At 43.4% G+C, this 27,436-nt stretch overlaps 2 protein-coding genes across 3 annotated transcripts in view; both read left to right on the top strand.

The window, feature by feature from the left end:
- The window catches only part of LOC109875067 (neuropilin-1a), a 47,546-nt gene extending 27,478 nt beyond the window's left edge, over window positions 1-20,068 (top strand). Inside the window, exons 6-18 of the mRNA XM_020467222.2 lie at window positions 1,070-1,236; window positions 6,381-6,536; window positions 7,092-7,236; window positions 8,364-8,598; window positions 8,705-8,801; window positions 9,776-9,920; window positions 11,422-11,604; window positions 11,961-12,008; window positions 13,325-13,471; window positions 13,654-13,964; window positions 15,598-15,691; window positions 15,960-16,013; window positions 16,330-20,068. Of these exons, the coding sequence (XP_020322811.1) occupies window positions 1,070-1,236; window positions 6,381-6,536; window positions 7,092-7,236; window positions 8,364-8,598; window positions 8,705-8,801; window positions 9,776-9,920; window positions 11,422-11,604; window positions 11,961-12,008; window positions 13,325-13,471; window positions 13,654-13,964; window positions 15,598-15,691; window positions 15,960-16,013; window positions 16,330-16,619 (2,072 nt within the window). The 3' untranslated portion in view covers window positions 16,620-20,068. The remainder of the gene's footprint in view (window positions 1-1,069; window positions 1,237-6,380; window positions 6,537-7,091; window positions 7,237-8,363; window positions 8,599-8,704; window positions 8,802-9,775; window positions 9,921-11,421; window positions 11,605-11,960; window positions 12,009-13,324; window positions 13,472-13,653; window positions 13,965-15,597; window positions 15,692-15,959; window positions 16,014-16,329) is intronic.
- Window positions 20,069-25,758: 5,690 nt separating this feature from the next.
- LOC109875271 (integrin beta-1) overlaps window positions 25,759-27,436 on the top strand; it is a 31,762-nt gene continuing 30,084 nt past the window's right edge. The window contains exon 1 of one of the 2 annotated variants that reach the window (XM_020467557.2): window positions 25,759-26,043. The gene's annotated coding sequence lies outside the window, so the exon portion shown is untranslated. The remainder of the gene's footprint in view (window positions 26,044-27,436) is intronic. The other variant, XM_020467558.2, reaches the window with a different exon arrangement.

The raw sequence follows: 27,436 nt of genomic DNA, 5'->3' as shown, positions 1-27,436 counted from the left end.
AAAAAAAGTCTAAACAGTTTTAAGAACATTTCGGCACACACATTTCTACTTCCAAACCGACTGATAGGGAAGTAATAGTGTGTGTGTGTGTGTGTGTGTGTGTGTGTGTGTGTGTGTGTGTGTGTGTGTGTGTGTGTGTGTGTGTGTGTGTGTGTGTGTGTGTGTGTGTGTGTGTGTGTGTGTGTGTGTGTTCGTATGGTGTTCTATGTTTGGTTTTTTCATCCCGCAACATTTAAAATAAGTAAAGAAAAACATGTATTAATTCAATTAAGACATGACATTGTTTGTGTCAACGTGTGGGCCTACGCTTGCTTTTGGGAATCTCATAATAATATTATTAATTTATTAATAACATATCTTGAAAAAATAGCTACTTTAAAAAAGGATGCTTCTAGTTTGTGTGTGTGTGATTTTTTTGAGATGTCAAGAGTTAGTCAACCCAGTACCTATGTGGTGTACTCAGTGTGGCTCGTTACGGAAGGTTCTAGATGTGTCAACTTTGAATAGCTCCAGCTGAGATATACAAGAACATGCTGTTCTTTTCTTCTGACTCAGTTCAGAGAGGCTTGAGGAAGTTCGCGTTTAGTTCCAGTAAGACACAGTTCTTTCCCATTGCATTTCTCTTCCAAGTTGTCTTCGAGGCCAAGACCTCCCTGAGTCACACAACATCTCTTTAGAGACCGACAGGACAAGACAGAGGATGGAGGCTCATAGCCCTCACTCTAATTCTAACCCAAAAAATCTAACTCTAACCATAACCCCAAAAAGTTGCTGTTTAACAACAGAGTTGCCGTTGATAGTCTATTGATGATTTAATCTGTCAAACATTAACATTTATAGTAGTTTCTCAAATTCTTGTCCTGGGGACCCAAAGTGATGCACATTAAACATTTTCCCTAGCCCTCAGACACCTAATGATAAGTAGATTAGCTGAAACCACTGTGTTAGTACCAGGACAAAAACTAAAATGGTCAACCCCTTGGGTCCCCAGGACCAGGATTGAGAAACACTGATCAACAGAGGACTGTCCAAATAAAGTCTAACTCAGGTTCTATATCTCTGTTGACAGACTTTAAGTGTGTGGAGGGCCTGGGGATGGAGTCAGGGGTGATCACCTCGGATCAGATCACTGCCTCCTCTCAGTACAACTCTAACTGGTCTCCTGAACGCTCCAGACTCAACTACAAAGAGAATGGCTGGACCCCCTCTGAAGACTCCAACAGAGAGTGGATTCAGGTAAGAGGCAGCCCTGGGGCAGCTGGGTTACATGTGTGGCATCTGCGTCCCAAACAGTTGGAAAGTGGTGCACTACATAGGTGAATAGAGTTACATATGTGTGTCAGTGACAGTACCAATGCTCTTGGTGCGTGTAAAACATCATGGCTGCACATGAAGCCCTGGGTTGAGCAACAGTTGGTTATTCTAGACTCATCCCGGACTGTGTGTTTTGTCCTTCACCGCTACCAGTTCGGGACAGCTACTGTCATTGTGAAAAGTTTTAAGAGTGCATCTCTCTATGTATCCACACAGTCCGGGGGTTGTAGGCAGACAGTGTGGGAGACTCAGGTCTGTCTCCACCAGTCTGAACCAATGTCACGGCTGTCTGCCAGCATCCCTAATGAGAAGTGTGTGATCCATTAGGTGCGTGCGTGCGTGCGTGTGTGTGTGTGTGTGTGTGTGTGTGTGTGTGTGTGTGTGTGTGTGTGTGTGTGTGTGTGTGTGTGTGTGTGTGTGTGTGTGTGTGTGTGTGTGTGTGTGTGTGATCCTTGCAGCACAGGTCATGAGGGTGTTCAAGAATGACATTCTTGGAAAAATAAACATCATAAAGTCACAAAAAAGACAGATTGTGATCGAGAGGCCAGGCTGACTAGACTAGTTGGCATTTGGGTTGATTAAGTCCTTCCTACACACACTGTCTAACAGGGACATGACTTCTATAATCTAGTTTGGTAAAGGTAGCAACACCCTCAGGGGGATGCTTCTTGTTGTAAATGCAGATTGTTACATGAGGCTATTCTGTAACACTACTCTACACCAACACTCCAAACACGATGAACTGAACAGACTGCGTTTTTTCCCCCAAAACAGAACTCCAGCAGTAAAGTGGTTATATTGTCTTTCAATATAATCACACTCCAATAACTCTGAACTGAGCAGGAACATGTACTCCAAGATTGCATTACTAGAACAGAATAGAATAATAATAATAATAGAATAATACATCATGTATTTTAATACAACCAAATGCAATAACTGATATGGACTGATATGAAAAAAACATATTTATCAAATGAACTTCCCCCATAGTTTGACCCCAAAGCATTTTGCAAATGTGTCACGCTTCAAATCATGGGAAGTCTGTAAATCGGGGTATATAATTACATGACCACAGAATAATGCAGTAACACAGTCTAAAGGATGGGAAGGCACCACAGTGTCCTGTTTTTGGCCTCACTCCCGAACTCTCTTGGAGAGGAAGAAATAGCCTCCCCATGGGTTTGTGTGGGGGGGGGTGTGTGTGGTGTGTGCATGGGTTTGTGTGGGCTGTGTGAGTGACAGAGGACCCCTGGGAACGTCAAGCCCCAGATGGACTTGCTACTGTAGTGTGTGGGTGTGTGTGACTCTGCATGGGTTTGTGTGGGCTATGTGAGTGACAGAGGACCCCTGGGAACTGGCACTCTATGGTGAAGCTGTAGTGTTACCATAGAGCTGTACATTCCTTATAGCCTATCCTGGTAAATCCCCTAGAGTTTCTATATATTCCCCTCCGCCTTCAACAAAGTCATGGCAACCCCTTTCTAGCACACAAGCCACGCTGTTAAGACTCCTTGAGCCACTTGAACATTTGATCCATGTACTCAATGGTATTCGTGATACAATTGAGAATCATGCACAGCAGTGTAATTAAAGAGCGCGACAACAAATCTGTATAAATTAAAAACTGCTGAGATTGTTTGCCAAAGGCAAAGTCCACTTGAGTACACATGGGCTTGAGTCCACTTGAGTACAGAGGAGTTGTGGACAGTGTCCTGGGTTGTCTTGGCACGAAAGATCTTGTTGCTCTGCTTCAGTCCCAGTCTCAAGTTGATCTCGCAACCAAACCAAAGCCCTTTATTATGATAGAAACCTCTGTCCGCCGTTTCCTATTCTATCTGACATGAACTCTGCAGCGGCCGGCCAAGCCTATTGGCCAGACTTCCTCTATGAAAGGACTGATGCTAATTACTCTCCCATATTCCTAATTACTCAACACTTGGCAGCGTTGACACTCTGTGGCTGAAAATAAAACCCTCTGCTCAGGCCTTTAATGGAGAAAACAATGGGATGCAGACACGGCTGCATTCATCAGCCGGACCGTGACTAAATGAGATTGAACAAAAACATTGGCACATCCTTCAAAACAGGATATTGGTGTTTTTCTGGCGAGGAGAGAAAGAGCTTGTAACCAGCGCTAGGCTGCTGTGACTGACTGCTGTGACCCACTTTGTCACGAAAGTGCTGTGTCATAACTGTGGGGTTAGACTGGACAAGATCAGGACAAGAAAAGGGTTCTGACCACATGCAGGGGAAATAAAGCTAAGACGTTCACTGAACAAGGTTCTCTAAAGTGACAGAGGCACTCATGGTGAGGTCAGTTGAGGGTGTGGCTTGTCGCTTTTGATCATGTTAACATATTCTACATCAGAGATGGGCAACTTTGACGGGAGTGGAGGCCACAATAAAAAACGGAACTCATCATGAGAGGCCGTGGTGGCTCGTGGGTCTGCGTGCCCACATCCATACCAGAAGACTTTGCCATTTACCAGTAATTCCTTTCAATTCTACTCATTTAGCCATGGGGCGGAGAGAAAAATGTGCAGTTTTATAACTAGTTAATGACTAAAGCATACCAGAATAATTGAATTCTTCTACAGTCTTCAACCATGATGCCCAATAAATAAATACATAAAATGCCACGCTCAGTCCATAATAAATCTTCCAGTATGATTCTGATTTGTTTCTCCTGACAAGTGGCATTGGATCATATTATGGGACCTAAATATCGCATCCTTCGTGTTGTCTCTTAGGGTGATGGGAACTCCTCCAACAGTCTCTGAGGACTCCTTTGTTTTCATCTCTTTCCGCTAACAACATTCACTCGCAGAGCAGCCAGGCCCAAATGTGTTCTACAGATGTACGGCCCTTTCCTGGTTTCCAACGTCACAGACCCGAGACAAACGTTTCTCCTCAAGCACTACGCCTCTATAAATACTTTGTCTTTGGAGAGGAAGGAAACCTTTCCTGCATAAGCTTACCTCACAGGTTTCAATAACATGTCAATCTCACTGTAATTCAAAAACGGCCAGGTTGGGGATAAATTACGCACAGTGATGGGTTGGCAGTTTCATCCATAGCTGTGGCATCCGGAGGAAACTTGCTATCGACATGGGGCCTAGATACATCCCTTTAATATAAAAGCCAAGATGATCCAATTAAATCAGCAGACTATCTATACAGCCAAAGATTCGTCATAAAGGAGCCTAAAGCTGTAACGCTCGCTGCTGGGAGAGAGAGAGGAGGACCAAGGTGCAGCGTGGTAAGTATTCATATTCTCTTTTAATGAAAACGAATACCCGAACAGGAAATAACAAAATACGAGAACGAAACGAAAACAGTCCTGAACGGTGAAATACAAACACAGAACAGAAAATAAACACCCACAAAACACAGGTGGAAAAAGGCTACCTAAGTATGATTCTCAATCAGAGACAACTAACGACACCTGCCTCTGATTGAGAACCATACCAGGCCAAACTCAAAACACAACATAGAAAACCAAACATAGACAACCCACCCAACTCACTCCCTGACCACCCTAAAACAAAGACAAAACAAAGGAACTAAGGTCAGAACGTGACGAAAGCACACATTACTGCCAGGCGACATTAAAATAAAAAATTGTGTCCTGGAAATAGTATCAATAAAATGTTAACTGTTGACTCAATAATAGAATTGTATGTATTGATGGCACACACGCATGAATTAGGTAAGTCATTATATTCAGCTGAAGTAAGACTAATGAAGTACTACTTGTCTGTGTCCCAGGTGGCACCCTGCTCCCTACAAAGTGCCCTACTTTTGACCGGAGCTCTTGTCAAAAGTAGTGCACTGTAAGGAATAGGGTTCCATTTGTGACACAGTCTCTGGCTAGCTGCACCATGCTGCGGAGTGGGCCACGCAATATAGCATACTTCATCAGAACTAAATTCATCAACCTCAAAATACCTCTACCTCAAAAACATAAATCATCATTTAAACCCCCTTAAAGTAGAAGGCATGGAGCTGCACCGGTTTTTAGGCTATAAATCAATATTATCTCAAAGACTCTCTCTAACGGTTCTCTGAAAGAAAGATGCTCTACTTCGATGACGCAAAAAAAGCGACTCAAGACAAAAGCACAGACACAAACACACCCACACTAATATCATGAAGCAACCAACCATACTAAGCCCCACCTAGTTTAAAGTACATAAATATTTAATACATGAAGCCCAGAGCAGAAGGGTGGCCAGCAGGCAGCCCTGCCTTCCATTTCCCTGTGCCCTTGAGAGACCAGGGTGTGTGTCCGAAATGACACCTTATTCTCAATATAGAGGGCCCTGGTCAAAAATAGTGCACTATATAGGAAATAGGTTGCATCCCATTTGGGACACAACCCTAAAGAGACCAGCTGCTCCCTGCAGCTCAGGAATTCCCCAGACAGACAATGGAGTCTCTCTCTCTCTACTCTGCTGGCCAGGCCAGGCGGTGGAGCTCACTTCCTGTGGACCTGCCCCTGCTCCCAGAGGAAGGGCCAACGCTCCTGTTTTCACCGTCAGAGGCATTATGGCCTTCCCACCGGTTCCGTCCTGTCCCTCACAATCGGCCTAACAGGCCCCGCCCTGCTCAGAAAGTAGGCAGAGGCTCTATGTTCATTCATACAGAGTGTTTTAACATGGTCAACACTGACAACCCACTTAACAGACCACATCATGAGTGGCTCTGTCAGTAGCTGCCCCCCGACAGGTAGCTGGAAGTGGCTTCTGTCAGATCTTTTCTAACACTGTTAGCAGGTTAGTTGGCAACTTCCTGCCTTTAAGCCCACTGTATATGATGCTCATCCACATGCAGGACATTGAGAGTTATACTGCAACCAATTAACTAATTGGCTATTTTCTTCGTTTGCACCTGGCAAGACTTCTGTGAAGTTAAAGAGTTTTGGTTGATTTGGATGCAGGAATAAAGCACTGGGTAGCAGCACTATTCCCTGTGCAGGTCTTTCAGCCCTTTATCTCTGTTTTGCCTAATGCATGAGCTAACAGGGTTCAAGCTAACTGGGTGTTTCTGGTTTGTGTTGCCAGGTGGACCTGGGATTTCTCCGCTTTGTCTCAGCCGTGGGAACACAGGGCGCCATCTCCAAGGAAACCAAGAAGGAGTACTTTGTCCGCTCCTACAAAGTGGATGTGAGCTCCAATGGAGAGGACTGGGTCACAATAAAGGAGGGATCCAAGCAGAAGGTAAGACTGACTCATAAGATCATTTTTAAACCTTTTGTTTAAATTATCATAAAGGTCTTTACTGTCACCCGGCCTAGAACCCAAAGAGCAGGTAAAGGAGAAGCAAGAGAACAATGGCCAGGACAAATTCCCCAGAAGGAAGAAATCTAGAGAGGTTATATACATGAGTAATAGAAAGACTGGGTTCAGTCTGATTTGGAAATCAAAACCACACATTTCACAATAGGGCAGATTTCCTGTACTCTGGACAACAAAAACCAGGGGAATCTGTCCTATTTTACAGAACAGATTCAGACATTTCTATTTAACATATGTGACTGAGGTAAACGATTTTGTCTCTATTCTTCTGGAATAAAGCAGAAGATGTGTTTCTGCTGGACATCATGATGATCTCCTTCCTCTTTGCTTCTTCTTCTTCTTCTTCATCATCTTCTTCATCTTCTTAATCTTCTTCTTCTTCTTCTTCATCATCATCATCATCATCATCATATTCTTCTTCATCTTCTTCTTCTTCTTCATCATCATCATCATCGTCATCTTCTTCTTCTCCTCCAGATTTTCCAGGGGAACCACAACCCTACAGATGTGGCCAGGTCGTTCCTTCCCAAGCAGACTCTGGCGCGCTACGTCCGCATCAGACCCATGTCCTGGGAGATAGGCATATGCATGCGCTTCGAGGTTTACGGCTGCAAGACCTCAGGTACACACACACACACACACACTCACACATACACACACATTTTCATTCTAATCTAGACCCTATTTACCATGCTTTCCAGTGCTCTAAGAAATCTAATTAATCCTGTACTTGGCTGTGCAGAAGACAGCCTTGTGATTTAGAATAATCACTGCTTCCAAAGCCGGTCGTGGGTCATGCTAGGTAGTTATTCATTGTAAAAGTGCAATGGAAAACAGCAAAAAGGCAAGTTGAGTCATCGTACATCCAGTATTTACGATATTACTAAGCGCAGCACTTGGTTCTTCCCAGAAATCCATCCTCTCTTATTTCCCTCAGCAGGAGAACATTATAAATATGGTATTACACTGTTCCTCACTGCAGGGCAGTGTGTGTGTGTGTGTGCGTGTGTGTGTGTGTGTGTGTGCGTGTGTGTGTGTGTGTGTGTGTGTGCGTGTGTGTGTATGCGTGTGTGTGTATGTGTGTGTGCGTGCGTGTGTGTGTGTGTGTGTGTGTGTGTGTGTGTGTATTGTACAAGATGATTAAGAGCTTGGAATGACACAGGGAGGATGTAGACCGTCTGTCTCTGTCCTCCAGTTATACTGCCTCTGTGAGTTCAGCCCAGCCACCTCGTATGATACACACACATGACCACACAAACGCGGGCGCACACACACACACACACACACACACACACACACACACACACACACACACACACACACACACACACACACACACACACACACACACACACACACACACACACACACACCCACAGGGTAGTTCCCACAAAGACAAATCACAAAATTACTCACAAAGATCTCAGGACTGGAGTGACATGTGTCCCAAATTCTTTAAAAAAATATATTATTTTACCTTTATTTTACTAGGCAAGTCAGTTAAGAACAAATTCTTATTTTCAATGACGGCCTAGGAACAACCTTTCGGTTACTAGTCCAACGCTCTAACCACGAGGCTACCCTATTCCCTATATGGCGCACAACTTTTGGCCAGAGCCCATGAGGACAGAACCTCAATCTGATCCCTTCTCTACTTTCTCTCTCTCTCTCTCTCTCTCTCTCTCTCTCTCTCTCTCTCTTGCTCTCTCTCTCTCACACACACACACACACACACACTCACAAACGCAGACTACCCCTGTTCAGGCATGCTGGGGATGGTCTCCGGACAGATCTCAGACGCACAGGTCACTGCGTCGTCACACGCGGAGCGTGGCTGGGTACCGGAGAACGCCAGGTTGCTAACAGGGAGGTCGGGATGGACCCAGCAACAGACCAGACAGCCCTTCAGGAACGAGTGGCTGCAGGTGGACCTGGGCCAGGACAAGCTGGTCAGTGGCCTGGTTATCCAGGGAGGACACCACAGGTAGGTAGCCTAGAGGACAGAGACGGGGGCCAGCAACCAGAGAGTTGGAAACTGTGTGTGTTTGTGTGTCTTTCTGGATCAATAAAGTTGTATTTTTATTCTATAGAGACAAGAATGTGTTCATGAAGAGGTTCAAGGTGGGTTACAGCAGCAACGGCTCTGACTGGACCATGGTGAATGAAGACAACGATGCCAAGCCTAAGGTAAGGGAAGCAGCCTGAGAATTCATGTTTGGAATTCACCTCCTCCCACAGAGACCCACTGATCAATAGAAAATCATTCCGATCATATAGGATGTTGCCAAGATTGATGTTGACAAGAGCGCAACATATCCTGTTGGTCAAGTCAAGGATGACATGTCAGTGTGTGGAAGCCATCAGCACCTAGCTGGTCCAAATATCCAGCAGTACTCTTCATACTCCCTGTCACGGTCGCAAGACATTGAACATCCATCTATTCCAGATGGTGGGACTCCTGATTTATGGCAGACAGAGGAAGATCTTATTTGTGTCCCAAATGGCACCCTGTTCCCTATGTAGTGCACTACTTTGGACGAGGGCCCATAGGCCTCTTGTCCAAAGTAGTTTACAGCATAGAAAATGGGGTGCTATTTGGGATGCCGCCCTAGATATTCCCCTGCCCTGTTTCCTGTGTCTTTTTATAAAGCTCCTTTCCAGCCTCCAATCTTCAAAGACGAATAGAGAGGAAGTCTATTTCAGCCATACATCCCGGCAGCATCTCAAATGGCACCCTATTCCCTATACAGTGTACTACTCTGGTCAAAAGTAGTGCACTGTATAGGGAATAGTGAGCCATTTGGGAGGCAGAGAGAATGTTTTTCAAGCTGCCACACCAGGCTTCACTTTGATTGAGGGTTTTAGAGGGAAACTTAAGAACCTAGGGCCTGGCACCATGGTGGTAGCAGGCCTGGTGTCCCGGACTCCCACTACCTGCTCACCGCACGGGCTAACCATTTTCACATGTCCTCTCGCTTTAAATAATATATTAAGGAGGAACTCATAGATCCTAGAGGTCTTCAAAGAAATGTGTTTTGTTTTGATAGAAATTCGATTCTTTTTCAATAGACTAGAGCCTCAAGGTGTGTGTGTGTATGTTTGCGTGCATGCAAGTGTCTGTGTGAATCCTAACTAACAAACGTTTCTTTTCTCTCTTCCAGATCTTCATTGGGAACCAGAACCATGACACCCCAGAGCTGCGTACTCTGGGCCCTCTGCTTACTCGCTTCCTCAGGGTTTACCCAGAGAGAGCCACCCCCGAGGGCCTGGGCCTCAGACTGGAGCTGCTGGGCTGTGAGATCCAGGGTGAGATAGTGCAAACATCTCACACACACACACAGTTTTGGCTTAACAACGACAGCAACAGAGTGAACAAACAGATCTTGGACCAAACTAGTGTTATTTAAAAAAATAAAAAATAATAATTGAACATTTATTTAACTAGGCAAGTCAGTTAAGAACAAATTCTTATTTATAATGACGGCCTAGCCCGGCCAAACCCGGACGACGCTGGGACAATTGTGCGCTGCCCTATGGGATTCCCAATCACGGCCGGTTGTGATACAGCCTGAAATCGAACCAGGGTGTCTGTAGTGACGCCTCTAGCACTGAGATGCAGTGCCTTAGACCGCTGCGCGACTTTGGAGCCACCCAAGCAGGACAGTATTAGGATTAAAGAACCCCTCTGACAGGGTCTAGAGTTAGACAACAACCATAGTGGCCTCACACAGATGGAATCCCAGATAGGCTTCACTCACCTACTCCTAACTAAAGACCTGAGACCTGGGTGAGTGACAAGCCTTGGGCAGTAGGGGGAGTAGTTGTGTAGACTTTTCTGCTTGATGACAATGTGTACCCTACCTGTCAGTTAGTGTGTTATGTGGGAGGGTTAAGACATGAAAGGCTGATGTGTGCCAGGGCAGGCTGCCCTGACTCTGGGCTGGGGGGGGGAGTCACAGTGGGACGGTGAGTGGGGCTGAGGTGGGGGTGAAGTGGGAGTGGGGGTGGGAGAGTGAGTGACTGAGGGTTGGGGATTTCTAGGTCTGGTATGGGGTGTCTGGTTACCCTAGTAGGGAGGAAGATGAGGATCAGTAGTACAGGCCAGACGGTGGGGTAGTGGAGGAAAGAGGAGAGGAGGTGGAAGAAAGAGGAGGAGAGGAGGGGAGAAGAGGTGGAAAAAGGATGATCTCCACATCAAAGAAAGAGCACGAGAGCATCCGAACACTCACTTGGGAACAAGCACACACTCACACACACTCACAGGGCCACATTGGGAAATACACTATGAGCAATCTATACTAATTATTTCCCCAATTCTCCTTCACACCTTGATTCCAACCCCTCTGCAGCTACCAGGCTCTCCACACTTGGCTCTCCACACTCCGACTTTCTGTATCGATCTTGCTACCAGTAGCAACCAGCCTCACTCCACAGTCTCATGTTACCGGATCGTTTCCTATCTCCACCCAGACCATGTGCCCTGGAAGCCTGCTTGGTTTCACCATGTCAGTGTCATTAACATCTAAAATCAAACAAATGGCCATATCCCCTAATCCAATCACAAAGGTTGACCTGTAAACTGGCTGCTTACTACAACCAAACAGCAGAGGTATCATTTCCCTGAAGGATTCTTCTCTATCTCTCTCTCTCTCTCTCTCTCTCTCTCTCTCTCTCTCACCCCACTAACTCTCTCCTCTCTCCCTCCCTCTCTCTCTCTCTCACCCCACTCACTCTCTCCTCTCTCCCTCCCTCTCTCTCTCTCTCTCTCTCACCCCACTCACTCTCTCCTCTCTCCTTCCCTCTCCAGAGCCCACAACTGTCCCACCGACCACGCCTGTAGCGATCACGTTTGCTGTGACCACGTTCGCTGCCACCACGACCGCGTCTGTGACCACGCCCGCGCCGACGTCAGAAGAGTGTGACGACGAGCAGGCCAGCTGTCACAGTGGAACAGGAACAGGAGCAGGAGGGGAGGACTACGACCCAACAGGTGCCGACCACCAGCCTCCCTTGCTCTCTCTCTCGTCATCCCACTCTCCTTCTCACACCCACCCTTTCTCTATCTATCCATCCTCATCATGTCTCTCTCACTCTTCTCTACCCTACCCTAGAGGAGTTATTGTTTGTATATCGTTGTATTTTACATTTGTGTTACTCTCCTTGTGTATTCATGTTTTGTCTTTTTTTGTGGTCCCTAGGAAGAATAGCTCCTGCCTCTGCAATTACTAATGGGGATCCAAATAAACAAATATCTATCTGTCTAATATATCTGATCTATCTATCCATCCATTTGACCCACCCTCTGATCCATGAACCCCACTGACTGTGCCCATCTGTGTCTGACAGGTGACACCACAGTGGCAGACCCTATCATAGAGGGAGACCGCATACCAGGTGAGAACGTCCATAAACTACCAGCTCATGTAGTCCACCCATCCATTCATGCATCCATCCTTCTCTCCGCCTCTCTTTTGTTGTCTGTCTATAAAGCAAATGAGGCAGATCATCATGGTTGGATTTTGACATGAAATATAGAACAGGATGGTAGACTTGACCATATAATTGATGTCATCCAAACTACAGAGATGTTGCCAGATCTATGTGTGCTGTTGACCAGTGCTGGGTCCTGGTCTAATGTTGTGCTCTCTAAAATAAATAGGCTGCCATTTGGAACACAGCCGGTGTTTGGCCTTGAGATGGAAAAACATAACTGCAGAAACAGAAAAAGGAGCCTTGAGTCTCAATTAACTGAGCAAGTCATATGACAACAACCAGAGGGCACAACAACAGTTAGTTATTCTCTGAGTACTGCAACAGCGTCTGACAACAAAAGAAACATTCTTTGTAAAAAAAAAAGAAAAGGGAAAAAAAAAGAGCTAATGTCAAACATGTGTCCATAAAATGTATATAGTATGTATAAGCTGGAAGTAGAAGCCTGGGTATTCTTTTTTTACTCCAATTAGGGGAGGGGTGGTAGGGTTAGGGGAAAAAAGAAGGAACATATATTTAAAATAATTTACCTCAAAATGTATATGGGGGATTGAAAATGGAGACAAAATATTGATATAAGCCACAATCTATCTGCAATATTAAAGCATTATTTTTACTCATAGCTGTAGCATTCATTTGGATGCTGTGATTAACCACTGCCGTCATGTTATGTTTTGTCCCAAATGGGCCCATTATTCCCTTTATAGTTCACTACTTTTCACCACGGCCCATTGGGCTCTGCTCAAAAGTAGTGCACTATATAGGGAATAGGGGCCCATTTGTAGCTGGCGTAGAGGGGATGAGAAACAAGTTTTTCGTAGTGTACATTCTGGAAATGGTTTAGTCTTCATTACTGTTCTGTTCGTGGCACTACTTCCTTCTCTCTGGAAGGTCCCTTCAGTCTTCCTTCTCCTGGTACTAAACACATGTTGGATCTGTGAATCTGTCTTTTGTTTAATATAAAATATCGTATCTAAGTTTGAGTGCCTTCAAGTTACTGTAAGAAATGGTCATTTTCCTGAATACAAATGGTGTGCTTGCTTCTTCAGATGTTCAAAATTATTTTCATATATTTTATTTGTTAGAGGGAAATTGGAAATGACACGTTGTTACTACCTTACCTCACTCTCTATTCATGTTGTGTAACATTAAGTTAATAATAGTTACACTTAGCCAGAGGAAACAAGCTAGGTTACTTACAAGGTTGACCTCTTTTCCAGAGTACCTGTGGTTCGCGTGTGACTTTGGTTGGGCGGACAACCCATCGTTCTGCGGCTGGACACTGGAGACGGATGCTGGTGCTGGGTGGATGATTCATACCAGTGGGGCCCCTACAGTCCACAGAGGACCCAACCTAGATCACACAGGTGAGAGGACAGAGAATGCATAAACACACACACACACACACAGTGTGCACACACACGACACAGAGTGCATGTGGACACACACACACACACACACAATAATATTACTGTAGTAAATAAGCACTATCACAATGAACATGGACTCAGAAATAGCTACTTAGCTTGTCTCTTACTGCCCTCTAAAGGAGGTTCAGGAAATTTCATCTACATGCTGCTGGCTACTGAGACCGAAAGGAAGGAGGAAGAGTCAGAGGAGAGGATGGAGGAGAGGGTGGCACGCCTAGCCAGCCTGCCCGTCACTGCCCCTGACGCAGACTTGTGTGTGTCCTTCTGGTACCACATGTTCGGGGAGCACGCCGGCACCCTGCACATCAAACAGAACAAGGAGACAGAGGAGGGACGGACTGAGGCACTGCTCTGGACTGTCAGTGGACACCAGGGCAGCCGATGGAGGGAGGGACGAGTGCTGGTGCCCCACTCTAACAAACCCTATAAGGTAAAGCACTAGGCTAGACCTTGGTCATGAGTCTGTTAGACCTCGGTTAGGTTCCAAATAGCACCACATTCCCTTGTAATGCACCATATGGGCCCTAGTCAGAAGTAATGCACCATATGGACCCTAGTCAGAAGTAATGCATTATATGTGCCCTATGGTTCAGAAGTAATGCATTATATGGGCTCTATGGTCAGAAGTAATGCATTATATGGCTCTATGGTCAGAAGTAATGCATTATATGGCTCTATGGTCAGAAGTAATGCATTATATGGGCCCTAGTCATAAGTAATGCATTATATGGGCCCTATGGTCAGAGGTAATGCATTATATGGGCCCTATGGTCAGAAGTAATGCATTATATGGCTCTATGGTCAGAAGTAATGCATTATATGGGCCCTAGTCATAAGTAATGCATTATATGGGCCCTATGGTCAGAGGTAATGCATTATATGGGCCCTATGGTCAGAAGTAATGCATTATATGGGCTCTATGGTCAGAAGTAATGCATTATATGGCTCTATGGTCAGAAGTAATGCATTATATGGCTCTATGGTCAGAAGTAATGCATTATATGGGCCCTAGTCATAAGTAATGCATTATATGGGCCCTATGGTCAGAGGTAATGCATTATATGGGCCCTATGGTCAGAAGTAATGCATTATATGGCTCTATGGTCAGAAGTAATGCATTATATGGGCCCTAGTCATAAGTAATGCATTATATGGGTCCTAGTCATAAGTAATGCATTATATGGGCCCTATGGTCAGAGGTAATGCATTATATGGGCCCTATGGTCAGAAGTAATGCATTATATGGGACCTATGGTGAGAAGTAATGCACAATATGGGCCCTATGGTCTGAAGTAAGGCACTATGTGGGCCCTATGGTCTGAAATAATGCAATATATGGGCCCTATGGTTTGAAGTAATGCATTATATGGGCCCTATGGTGAGAAGTAATGCATTATATGGGCCCTATGGTCAGAAGTAATGCATTATATGCGCCCTATGGTCAGAAGTATTGCATTATATGGGCCCTATGGTCAGAAGTAATGCATTATATGGGCCATAGTCAGATGTAATGCACTATATTGGCCCTATGGTCAGAAGTAATGCATTATATGGGCCCTACGGTCAGAAGTAATGCCTTATATGGGCGTTATGGTCTGAAGTAATGCATTATATGGGCCCTACAGTCAGAAGTAATGCATTATATGGGCCCTATGGTCAGACGTAATGCATATATGTCGCCAATAAAGAACAAAACGAACGTGGAGATATACAGTGCTCAAGGCAACTATACACAAACAAGATCCCACAACAAACAGGTGGGAAAAGGCTGCCTAAATATGATCCCCAATCAGAGACAACGATAGACATCTGCCTCTGATTGGGAACCATACCAAACTAGAAATAAAGTAACTAGAATGCCCACCCTAGTCACAGCCCGACCTAACCAAAATAGAGAATAAAGGATCTCTAAGGTCAGGGCGTGACATATGTGGGCCCTATGGTCTGAAGTAATGCATTATATGGGCCCTATGGTCAGAAGTAATGCATTATATGGCCCTATGGTCAGAAGTAATGCATTATATAGCAGTATTTCACCTATATGTTTATGTTGTTGTTGCTAGGTGGTGATTGAGGGAGTGGGAGACAGGAGCACAGGACATATCGCGCTGGACAATATCAAGATCCTGGATGGACTCACAACAGAGGAGTGTAAGGGTAAGTGTCACTGCCCTGGTCTATAACTCTCTGCTAGGGCTGCACAGCCTGGTTGGAATATTCCTGGAATAAGTAGGAAATAAGCAGGAAATGCAGATTCCTCCAACCAGGATTTCTAGAAAGACTGAGACATTTGGGAAAGTTACGGGAATTTTGCAACCCTCTTTGCTCTCTGGTTGTGGTGCTTTATTACACTTATGATCCTTAAGATGTGTAACAACTCAAATAACGTGGCCATTTTGGATGGGTGTTGTTTTTCCCCCTTTAGATCCAGATATACGCGAGGCTCCTACGTCCCAGCCAACAGAGATCTGCATATACCGTAAGTACAATACCTCAGTGCTCATTCATGGTTGTAATATTTGTTAGAGCTTGTGGGTGACGAGCCTCCTAACGTCTAACCTATGCTATGCCTATATGTATCCAGCTGTTCATACTTTTTTAAGGCTCTTTCCATCCTTAAAAAATAAAGTGAAGCGAGACAGGAAAGGAAGGAAGAGAGATGGTGTGCTAGACGGGCCGTGGGCCAGATTCAATCCCACACCAGCACTGGTATACATGTGTGTTCCGAAGGCAGCAGCAGGAACTGATAGACCACCCCAGGCCACTAAAGTCATTTTTTTCTGTCTCAATTTCAGCAATAGACCCGTACTACCCAGCGGTAGTGGAGAACAGTGAGCTGGGTGACCCAGGCAACATGCTGAAAACCCTGGACCCCATCCTCATCACCATCATCGCTATGAGCGCTCTGGGGGTCTTGCTGGGGGCTATCTGTGGTGTCGTCCTCTACTGTGCCTGCTCACACGGCCACATGTCCGACAGCAGGAACTTGTCGGCTCTGGAGAACTATAACTTTGAGCTGGTGGACGGAGTCAAGCTAAAGAAGGACAGCAAGCTGAATGCACAGAACAGCTACTCAGAGGCGTAAGCTAAAGGCGTGAGCTTCCTCTGAGGGAAGGAAGCACAAGCAGCCTCATAGCTGGAGGAACTAGACCACCGGACGGAGGGTTGGGACCCAAATGGCACCGTATTCCATATATACTGCACTATGTAGGGGATAGGGTGCCCTGTAGTGCACTATGTAGGGGATAGGGTGCCATTTTGGACGCAGTCAGCCATAGAGATGGTAGGAGGTTGTGATCGAGTCGTGATATTCTCAGGGGCTGCAGTGAAAGGAATTTACCAGTAGGGGGCACTGTGTATAAAGAAAATGTGTACAGCAAAAAGGATTATTTAGTTTTTTGGATGTTTTGTGACGTGCTTTGTTTTTATGTAATCAGATGCTGGTGTTGAGACCAATTAATATGAAAGTATTTATCATGTTTTTGTTATTTTTCTTCTGAAAATATATGATTTTTCATTTTTCTCTGAAGTCAATACTGTTTCACAGAAAGAAAGAGCATAAAAACTTCACTATCCTGACGTGCGGCTGGCTATTCAGCTGGCCATGTTATGTTTCTGTTGTATGTCGGCATCGATTTGTGCATTCTGTGTGTGTGTGTGTGTGTGTGTGTGTGTGTGTGTGTGTGTGTGTGTGTGTGTGTGTGTGTGTGTGTGTGTGTGTGTGTGTGTGTGTGTGTGTGTCCAGAGGGGTGCTTGCCCTGGCCCTAGACCTGTGTCTAGTTCCGACAGTGCCTTTTGAAAGTTTGTGTTGCCTTTTCTCTACTGATTCTGTTCATAGCAGTACATAGGCATCCACTGGTAGTGTCTGATTCTGTTCATAGCAGTACATAGGCATCCACTGGTAGTGTCTGATTCTGTTCATAGCAGTACATAGGCATCCACTGGTAGTGTCTGATTCTGTTCATAGCAGTACATAGACATCCACTGGTAGTGTCTGATTCTGTTCATAGCAGTACATAGGCATCCACTGGTAGTGTCTGATTCTGTTCATAGCAGTACATAGGCATCCACTGGTAGTGTCTGATTCTGATCATAGCAGTACATAGGCATCCACTGGTAGTGTCTGATTCTGTTCATAGCAGTACATAGGCATCCACTGGTAGTGTCTGATTCTGTTCATAGCAGTACATAGGCATCCACTGGTAGTGTCTGATTCTGTTCTGATCACAGCAGTACATAGACATCCACTGGTAGTGTCTGATTCTGTTCTGATCACAGCAGTACATAGACATCCACTGGTAGAGTCTGATTCTGTTCTGATCACAGCAGTACATAGGCATCCACTGGTAGTGTCTGATTCTGTTCTGATCACAGCAGTACATAGACATCCACTGGTAGTGTCTGATTCTGTTCTGATCACAGTAGTACATAGACATCCACTGGTAGAGTCTGATTCTGTTCTGATCACAGCAGTACATAGGCATCCACTGGTAGTGTCTGATTCTGTTCTGATCACAGCAGTACATAGACATCCACTGGTAGAGTCTGATTCTGTTCTGATCACAGCAGTACATAGACATCCACTGGTAGTGTCTGATTCTGTTCTGATCACAGCAGTACATAGGCATCCACTGGTAGTCTGATTCTGTTCTGATCAGATCAGTACATAGGCTTCCACTGGTAGAGTCTGATTCTGTTCTGTACATAATTATGTATAAGCATCGGCTGGTAGAGTCTGATTCTATTCCGATCATATGAGTGAGTAGGCATCAGCTGGTTAGAGTCTGATTCTGTTCTGATCATAGCAGTAAGTAGGCATCCACTGTTAGAGTCTGATTCTGTTCTGATCATCATGGCAGTACATAGGCATCGGCTGGTGGAGTCAGATTGGCAGGACTTCATGCCATCCCCATAGTACATGACACATCCAACTTATTGTACATAGGTTTTAATATATTTGAGCGGCCTTTTATATAAAAAAAAATACAAACTGCTGCAGTATCCTTTCTTTGTGCTCTCTGTATCATAGGTGATGTTGTCTGGATGTCCTCATGTATTTAATGGGTATTTTGTGTTGTTATGTTCCATTGGTGCTCTCACAATGCTGCCTGGGAAAAGAGTGTGTTATTATGGCCAATGGTTATATTCGCTACAAAGGCCTAACAAGAAGAGAGGGAAGAGCCCATCGGCTGTGTCTGAAATGACACCCTATTCCCTAGAGTGCACTACATGCCCTGATCAATAGTCGTGCACTATATAGGGAATAGTATGGCATTTGGGACGCAACCAGACAACAGACTGGAGGGGGTGAAGCATCTCTAGGAGAGAAAAAATGCTGCTATGACAATACTTGAGCCAGTTTCCCAGACACAGATTAAGAATCTCTTTGAGAATGCTTTTTAGTCCAGGACAAGGCTTAATCTGGGTTCTGGGGAACTGGCCCTACATGTCTATGGTGGAATGATGGACCTTGCTAGAATGAAAGATACTCTTCTGCCATGCTGTTTTCATGTACTGTAGCTTACATCCTATGTGCTCTCCTTTTGTCTGTATTGAACACTAACGTAAAGAGTTCATGCAAAACAAAGTACTATATAAAACAGCAAAAACATAGATCCAAGATTCATTGAATGGATGCGATGTAGCTATACCGTTTATTCCTTCGGCCAAGGGTCTATTTGAGCTTCTATGTTTCGCCTCTGTTATGTTTCCTTCGTTCAGGGAACCTAGTTAGACAGATGCTTCATGGTTCTGCTTTGAGCTCTTAATGGTATTCCATATTCCACAGGATTAGAATTATTCAAATTAGAATGAGTCATTCCTGTTTCTATGGTTCCACCTCTCAAAAATGTAAGGGCCTCATGTTTTGGTGTGGTCCTCTTCAATAGGAAAGGATGCTGCAGCACTAGGATGTGAAAACAATGTTGCACTGATATATTTAAAAGATCTTTGTGTTGTTTATGATATTGTTTTGTGAAGAAAAAAAATAGAGAGAGAGAAAGCGAGAGAAGGATAAGACAGTGTTACAGATAACTATTTTACATGGTTTCAGATGACATGATATAATTCTGAAATGTACAATTATGGAGATGTTTTTCATTATTGAAAAAGCTATACACGTCTCTTTACTTACGTAATGTTTATATTTAGTTGGTATGTTATATCACCTTGTGTTTTTGTACTGTCACAAATGTCTGTGCCATTTTTTTTCTACAAAATGTTTTCTTTTCTTCAATACTGCTAAATGTAATTTGCCATCCTAGATATAAAAAAGGAAAGAAAAAAATGATTAAGCAGTTAAGGCCTTATTGACTGAGGGAATTATGTTTCTATACTTGGACCCAAATGTCCGCATTCCCTATACTGTGCAATACCTTTCTCCTGGGCCCATAGGGCTCTGGTCAAATGTAGTGCACTATGTAGGGAATAGGGTGCTATTTGACTCCCTGGTCAGCTTCAAGATCTACGTAGTTTCTGACTGATCAATGACTACTACATTCCAAAGAATTGGATCAAATAAATGTTTGAATAAGATTCATTCTTTCAAGTGGGTTCAGTTCAAAGATAAGGGGCAAATCCTAACTTCCATTTACGTCTAATTGATATTTACAGTGGGTTTCCATAGCAGACGACAAGGGACGTTGAAACATCGAAATCCTTTCATTTTCAAGAGAGGGAAGCGAAGTGGGCTGGGGCGTGAACAGGGCCAAAATTGAGGATAGCTGAATTTTATGCAAGTACTCTGCCATTGACCAATCACTTTGGCTTCCGGTCTCTGCTGGATTGGCTGTTGATACCTAACAGTACCTAGCATGCTTTTTGTTTGTTAGCACCCACATGAGGGTGAAGCTAGTGTGGCTATATGATTTAATGCTGATAGTGGAAATCCCCTGTTAGGTCTGGATTCAATCAATATCGCAAAAGAATCCATGTTAAAATGTAATTTCATAATGAGCCGACATATGCAACATTTACCTTGAATGCAGTCTCCGCGGACGCGGGAACCCTACCTTTAAACTTCAATCGCGCTATAACGCGGATCTTCCGCAATACTTCTGCTATATGGATTGAATCCAATATAAATTAGACTTAAATGGAAGTCAGGATTTTCCCCATCTACCCGGACTTGTCTCTTTCTCGTGTGGCCTGTGGAATTTCTACATTGAACACTGGAGGACAGTGTTGTATAAAACGCTTTGTATTGCAAAGGCTGTAGCATTACCTCCCCCAAATCAATGGCAACAAATCAAGAGCATCGTCACTCAGTTTCTCATTCAGTAGATTAGGGCATACATGATCAAATAAAGTAATTACCAGCGCTACTCAGTTCCTGTAAAGTTCAGTTGTTGCAGGTAGAGAGAGATACCATGTGCGAAGACTTGCATGGTTCAGATGAGGTTTCCTGAGAAAGCCACCATGATTAAGTGCCATCACCCCCATAGAGCTATCAGGCATAGAGCTATACTTAATATCACCATAGAGCTATACTTAATATCACCATAGAGCTATACTTAATATCACCATAGAGCTATACTTAATATCACCATAGAGCTATACTTAATATCACCATAGAGCTATACTTAATATCACCATAGAGCTATACTTAATATCACCATAGAGCTATACTTAATATCACCATAGAGCTATACTTAATATCACCATAGAGCTATACTTAATGAAGGCTTTACTCTTCCACCATTACACACCAAAGACAGCACTGAATGCTGAATGTACAGCAATGTAAGGCTGTCCTCAAAGCCCAAAACAGGGAAAAGGCATTTTCCTGAGAATGTCCTTTAGAACCACACTTCCCACTGACAACACTTGATAGGGCAGGCCTACCAAAATATGTCCTATTTGTGCTTCTCTCTCTTAGTGGGTTTGCTGCACTCTGTGTGACCTGACATTCCTCCCTGGTTTAGACAACATATGTTTTTAACATAACTTGTGCACTGGAACTGAAGACCTAAACACAAAGTACAGATATCCTGATTGGGCATTTTTAAATGACAAAAGACAAACAAATATGACAAGCAACGTTTGAAATGTTGTTTTGGTTGTGACTAATTATTTGGCTGCACAATAACATTGTCCTAACATCATCAAATACATTGATTAGAATACAAAGGACTATCATTCTGTGTTAATGTAATCTCTTTCACTTACAGCTTAATTGGAACCTAGATTCATTTATCATTACTTATTCATTGATAATTTACTCATTTAATTGAATTATAATGTATGACTCATACATTAGCCCTGATTAAGTTAAACATGTATTAATTATAGGATGGTAATTAGGAGGTACTAGATGAGTGGCTGATGATTTGGGGGAGAGATCCCTGTTGCTTCATGTGAGTGTTATTTAGCCACAGGGGGGCTCAAGTATGCACAACAGCAGCTGTGCAGTCATAGGTTGATGACACAATGTCTAAATGTGTGCAGATCTAGGCTGGTGGCAAGACCCCCGACATTTTTAGATACCCCTAACCGAGGTATAACAAATCACAACCATGTTTTACCATATCTCTAAGGTCTCCCATAAATTAAATGAATGGTTGTGGCAAAATATTTGACTGCAAACGTGGTTACATTTATACTGTAGATGTTGTGACACACCCACTTAACTCTAGCAAGTGCAGAATAATGAGCTGTGGTGTGATCAGTTTTCATTTCTACAGTTCAGTATAGGCAGTCAACAGATGCAGCTTGCTTACCAAATGAGACCCATTGACTAACTGGAATGTTATCCCAGCATGAATAATGGAGGGATAGTAAATGGGGGGATAGTTGGTTGTCTGGTTGTGAAGGAAAGTCTGTGAAAGGGCTATCACAGACAGACTTGCCTTTAGATCTTTCCAACGCCTAATTGGCCTGTGGGTGGAGTTTATTATGTTGAATGTGGCCAAAAGTCCTTCGGGTCATATTCCTTCGGAAGTCCGGCAGGATGATAATTTGGCCGATATTAACTGTGGGTGGTTGGCATTGATTACGGACTGGAGAGTGACATAACCTGTGAGGGTTACTGAGAAGTTAGTTAGAGTGTAGCTAGGTCATAGACTAGGACTAAGAAGCATTGGTTATGAGGGACATAGTACAGCTCCACACACATATACATTTGATGAGTATCCCTGGGCTTTGATGGACAGTAAAAGGATTGCAGAGGAGGTGGAGCAGATCAAGTATGATGCACAAAGACCACTATCTCACAGTCAATCTCCATCCACCATAAATGATTACATACAGCACGTTTTACCATTCTAAGGCGCCTCTTGTTTGCCATAAATGGGGCATATGTACTTGTTGGGATTACTGCAGTTTCCAAGACCAATGCATGAGTCACCTCAACATGAAAGCTCATACTTCACATGCGAGACCAGTTCAGGTGTCACATGGGCTAGCCAGCCATGGTTGGTAGCGAAATAGGTTGCAAATGAGGTAATGCATGCCAGCAATTTCCAGACGGCATTTTGGCTGTTGAATGGCAGTCCAGTTCCATAGCGTCTCTGTCTCTAGTAACTGCCCGAGGGGAGGACTGACGGTGGGAGTGGGCCTATCAAGGACAGTTCTGGAATATTCAGGGTGGCATTGACATTGGAGAAGTGCAATTCCTATGAAATGTGACGGCCCATTTCTTGTCAATGCGTGTCAGGTTGTGTTGGTTCATTATAGTGAACACCAACGCCTTATGCAGTTGTCATGTGTGGTTGCATCCTCCGCATGCACCATAACTGTCACCAAGTCAACATATACGGCAACTCCAGGGCAGACAGCCAGGATGGTCTGGAAGAAGCAATGCGCCAGCTGAGCCCAACCAGGATAAAAGTGCACTGGAACATCCCAATGTGCATCAGAAATACAGTGAGCCAGGAGATGGTCATGTTGGATTAAGGCAGATGGATTGGACTAGCAATGAATCAAAACAAACTTCTAAATGATAAGGAGGTGACTTAAGATCCCAATCCTGGAGAGGCAAGTTGTTAAGCTAGGGAGAGGGTGTCAGAGTCCAGGGTGGGATTCCCGTTCCTTTCGTTTGATCTTTAAAGAGGCTCGTGACTTGGAATACTTGGCGTTTCCATGCCAAGCAGTCTGCTGCCGTTTCATATATCCAGACAAAGGTGATTGAGTGTATATGGTGGGCATATTGGATTCCTAACATAGTTGAAGTACACGAAAATAGTATTGAGTACAGGTCATAAGTACAGTGCACACATCAGAAAAATGTATCTCATTTAGCGTATACATATACAGGCGATTAACCCAACATTCTATGTTAAGGTTTCAGCTATATTGGATTTTGGACGCCGTATTGTATTTGACGTCAAATCTAGGAGAGGGGGGGGGGTGCCTAACATAATTGCAAGAGTAGGAGCTAAACATACTGTATAAAATCCACCTTAGACTGGAAAAAATGACAGTGTCTGAGCCCACTTGCCTAAGAGCTGATTACAATAGTCACAAGATCAAACAACTGTATGCATTTTTGTCAGGCAGGACCATACAGGGAGTTTTTCCTAGCCACCGTGCTTCTACATATACATTGGTTGCTGTTTGGGGTTTTAGGCTGGGATTTTGTAGAAGCACTTTGTGACATCGGTTGATGTAAAAAAGGGCTTCATAAATACATTTGATTGATTGATTAGATTGATACAGCAGTGAATTAAAGCAGTTTGTCTATTTAACAGCAACCAAAAAGTGAAGTTTACATTCATCATAAACATTCAGAGTTTATATTTCTGATTATTGTATCTGTGTGTTTACAGGTCTATATATTAAAATATCCAAATGTTGTCTGTTTGTGTATGTCGAGCTGACGACTGACTACTTGCAATTTTGGGATACAATATTTATTAATTTAACCACTTTTGCAGTAAAATATTTTTATACAACCGTCCATTTCATATATGGGATAACTTAGAGATATGGAAACATGGTTGTGCTTTGTTATATGTTGGGTAGGGGTATCTCAATAGCGAAAGTCCTTTTTGAGGATATGCCACTAGGCTTATCGTCACTGTTCTCATTTGACTATACACACACACTCATTCCGAGAACACATCATATCTTTTATAATAATGTTTCACAGAGGAATAAATACATTTAAACCTATATTATGCAGAGCCCTACTCAGTGTCAGTGATATGTCTTGTTTTTCAGTTTACACCACCTAGAAAATACATTGTAACTCTTTTATAATATAAGTCACTCCATAAGTCACTCCATAAGTCACTGTAAGTCACTCCAAAGCGAGTGACTTACAGTCATGCTTGCATACATTTTTTACGAAAAAAGGGAGCAAACTTCTTTAGCAGACTCAAAGTAAGGCAGCATAAATTATGTTTTCTTACAAACAAACAATGCTCTGCCAAGTAAACAAGAGGGTCATTAAAGCTTCCTGTTTGGTCACTGATCACATACACAACATGAACAACCCAATAGTGGTTTCACTAAACTACAGTGTCTCTCAGGAGGAGTTTACTATTGTTTTTCACTGAGCAACATTAAAAAAATTGTGTTTGAGAGTATAGTCTCACGTTTGATCTCCAGAATGTCTGCTCTCTTTCTGAGGTAAGAGTGTTGAATCATCACTTAGTAACAGCAGTTATCAGTAGGTAGGACCGGAAGCCTTCCAGACAAGTTATAATGTGTGTCATATATTAAACCATCCTTATCTGAGTAAATATAACTTTGTATCTAAACAAATTACTGTGTGTGTGTGTGTGTGTGTGTGTGTGTGTGTGTGTGTGTGTGTGTGTGTGTGTGTGTGTGTGTGTGTGTGTGTGTGTGTGTGTGTGTGTGTGTGTGTGTGTGTGTGTGTGTGTGTGTGGACATGTTTAACTTTACTTGTGAGGACCTTAATTCCCCACAAGACTAGTCAATTATTTATTTTTTACCAACTGGTGACATTTTGCCGGAAAAAGGCTATTTCTAGGGTGTTTACTTTTAGGGTTAAGGATAGGTTTTAGGTTTTTAGGGTTAGGGCTAGGTTAATGGTTAGGTTTAGGGTTGTGTTAGGGTAAGTAGAAATTTGAATGGCAATCAATTGTGTGTCCCCACAAGGTTCGTAAAACCAGACTGCGTGTGTGTTTGAAGTGCTCAGGGTCAGTACTGTTATTTAGGAATAGAAGGATTCACAGGTCTACTCCATTGCCCTCCAAGTAGAGTCGGTATTTCCTGTGTGGGCGGTCCTAGATAAGAATAAGTGACTGTAATTCGTCGTCCACTTTGTTGAAGGAAAAAATATTTCGCCCTAGACTGAGGATCTATTGTAACGTGTTCGGGCGAGCTGCCCCTAGTAAAATAATTTACATCCCGCTTTCCTCGACTTTTTTTGTATTTTGAACGGGGCAAGCATAATTTTAAACGGATAAGGCACATCACTGACACTTTGCAGTATTTCCTTCCGTGAATAACAGTTTTTTTCTCTATAAAAAGCGCACGGGATACTTTTTATTTTCTCAGTAAATGCTGCTCTGAAATTATAAACAAAGACAAAAACACGAGTCAAGGTAAGATTCTATACTTTATTTTCTCAAATGATTGTCCAGCATATATTGGTTAGGCTATGCCAAGATTGTATAGGCTACTGAAATGTTCAAGGGATTCGACAAAGGGTATGATGAGGAATGAGTTGGGGAACTTTGGGTGGGGATAGCGGCGGCCGGATGGGGCGACGAAAAACCGAATGGCTATGTGAATTCACTCGTATCAAATTGTCTAAAAATCGACATTTTTTGTGTTTATCTGTAGCCTGCCAAGGTAAATTACTACATTGTTCAGTTTTAGGCCCGTATCATTACATTTTGACGCATTTTGGTTGGTAGACATTGTGTTTGTTTGTCCCCCATTGTCGTCCACTGTCTGGAGGGAATGTAGAAGACAAGATATCAGAGCAGGCCTTCCTTCCTACCATAGTTGAAATTTGTAGCTGACATTTTACGTGAGTCTACTATAAAATATAGCCCCCTATGCCATGATTTAACTTAACGTTTTTTGAAGTGGATATATATCGTGTCAAGAGTTGTTGCAGACCACATTGTAACATTGTTGCCTCCATTGTCCAAAGGGGATTGGTTGGAAGGCCTGGGCTCTTGGCCATCGAGTGTCTCTCCCTGGGGTAGTCTAAAATGGACCATGTCAATCAATATGTGGTAGCCTATGTACACGTATATTTCTAATGTCATTTCACAGATTCTTAAACGGTAAGTTTGTATCAAATAACTATAATTGTATTTGGGAGTGTCTCACAGCAGCCTTTGATATAGAGATTATGATGTATGTCTTCAAATGGTAACTCATTGAGTTAAAACAAAAAATACCTGTGTGTGTGTGTGTAAACTGTGGTTCACCATTTTAGCATTGAGTCAATCCAAAGAGGTATGTGTTGTTGTGAGTGGTTAGCTAGTATTTTGTCATGTTTCAAATGTCATCCTATTCAGTATATTACTTTTGGCCAAGGCCTATGGGGTAGTAGAGGACTACATAAGGAATAGGGTGCCATTTAGGTTATGTGTACTACACTCATAATGTAGTTGAGTTGACTGTGTGCATTGAGACTGACAAGATAGATCCTGCCTTTATAATCACTTCCTGTAAGAACAGTGTAGCCAGAGGCTGCGTTCTTCAGCAAAGAAGGCGAAAGCACAGAATGATTTGTTAAGCTGTGTAAAGCCTTCCGCATGCTTCGGTTCGGCTGGCGCCTTAGGTGAACCAAACGAGTGTGCTCGCATACTCCCTTAAAAGACCTTAGCTTGACAAATGAGAACCGTTTGTCCATCTTGAGATACTGTAGCAAGTACACACTTCTTCAAAATAGTCAGAATTAATCTAAGATATTTAATGACATATTTCTTGAGTGGATGTTTTTAGTCTACGATCTTAGTCACGCAATTGTGTATATAT

The sequence above is a fragment of the Oncorhynchus kisutch genome, linkage group LG30 (assembly GCF_002021735.2).
Source record: "Oncorhynchus kisutch isolate 150728-3 linkage group LG30, Okis_V2, whole genome shotgun sequence".
NCBI lineage: Eukaryota > Metazoa > Chordata > Actinopteri > Salmoniformes > Salmonidae > Oncorhynchus > Oncorhynchus kisutch.
Note: the sequence above shows the minus strand (reverse complement) of the source record. Positions and strands in the feature narration are given on the sequence as shown.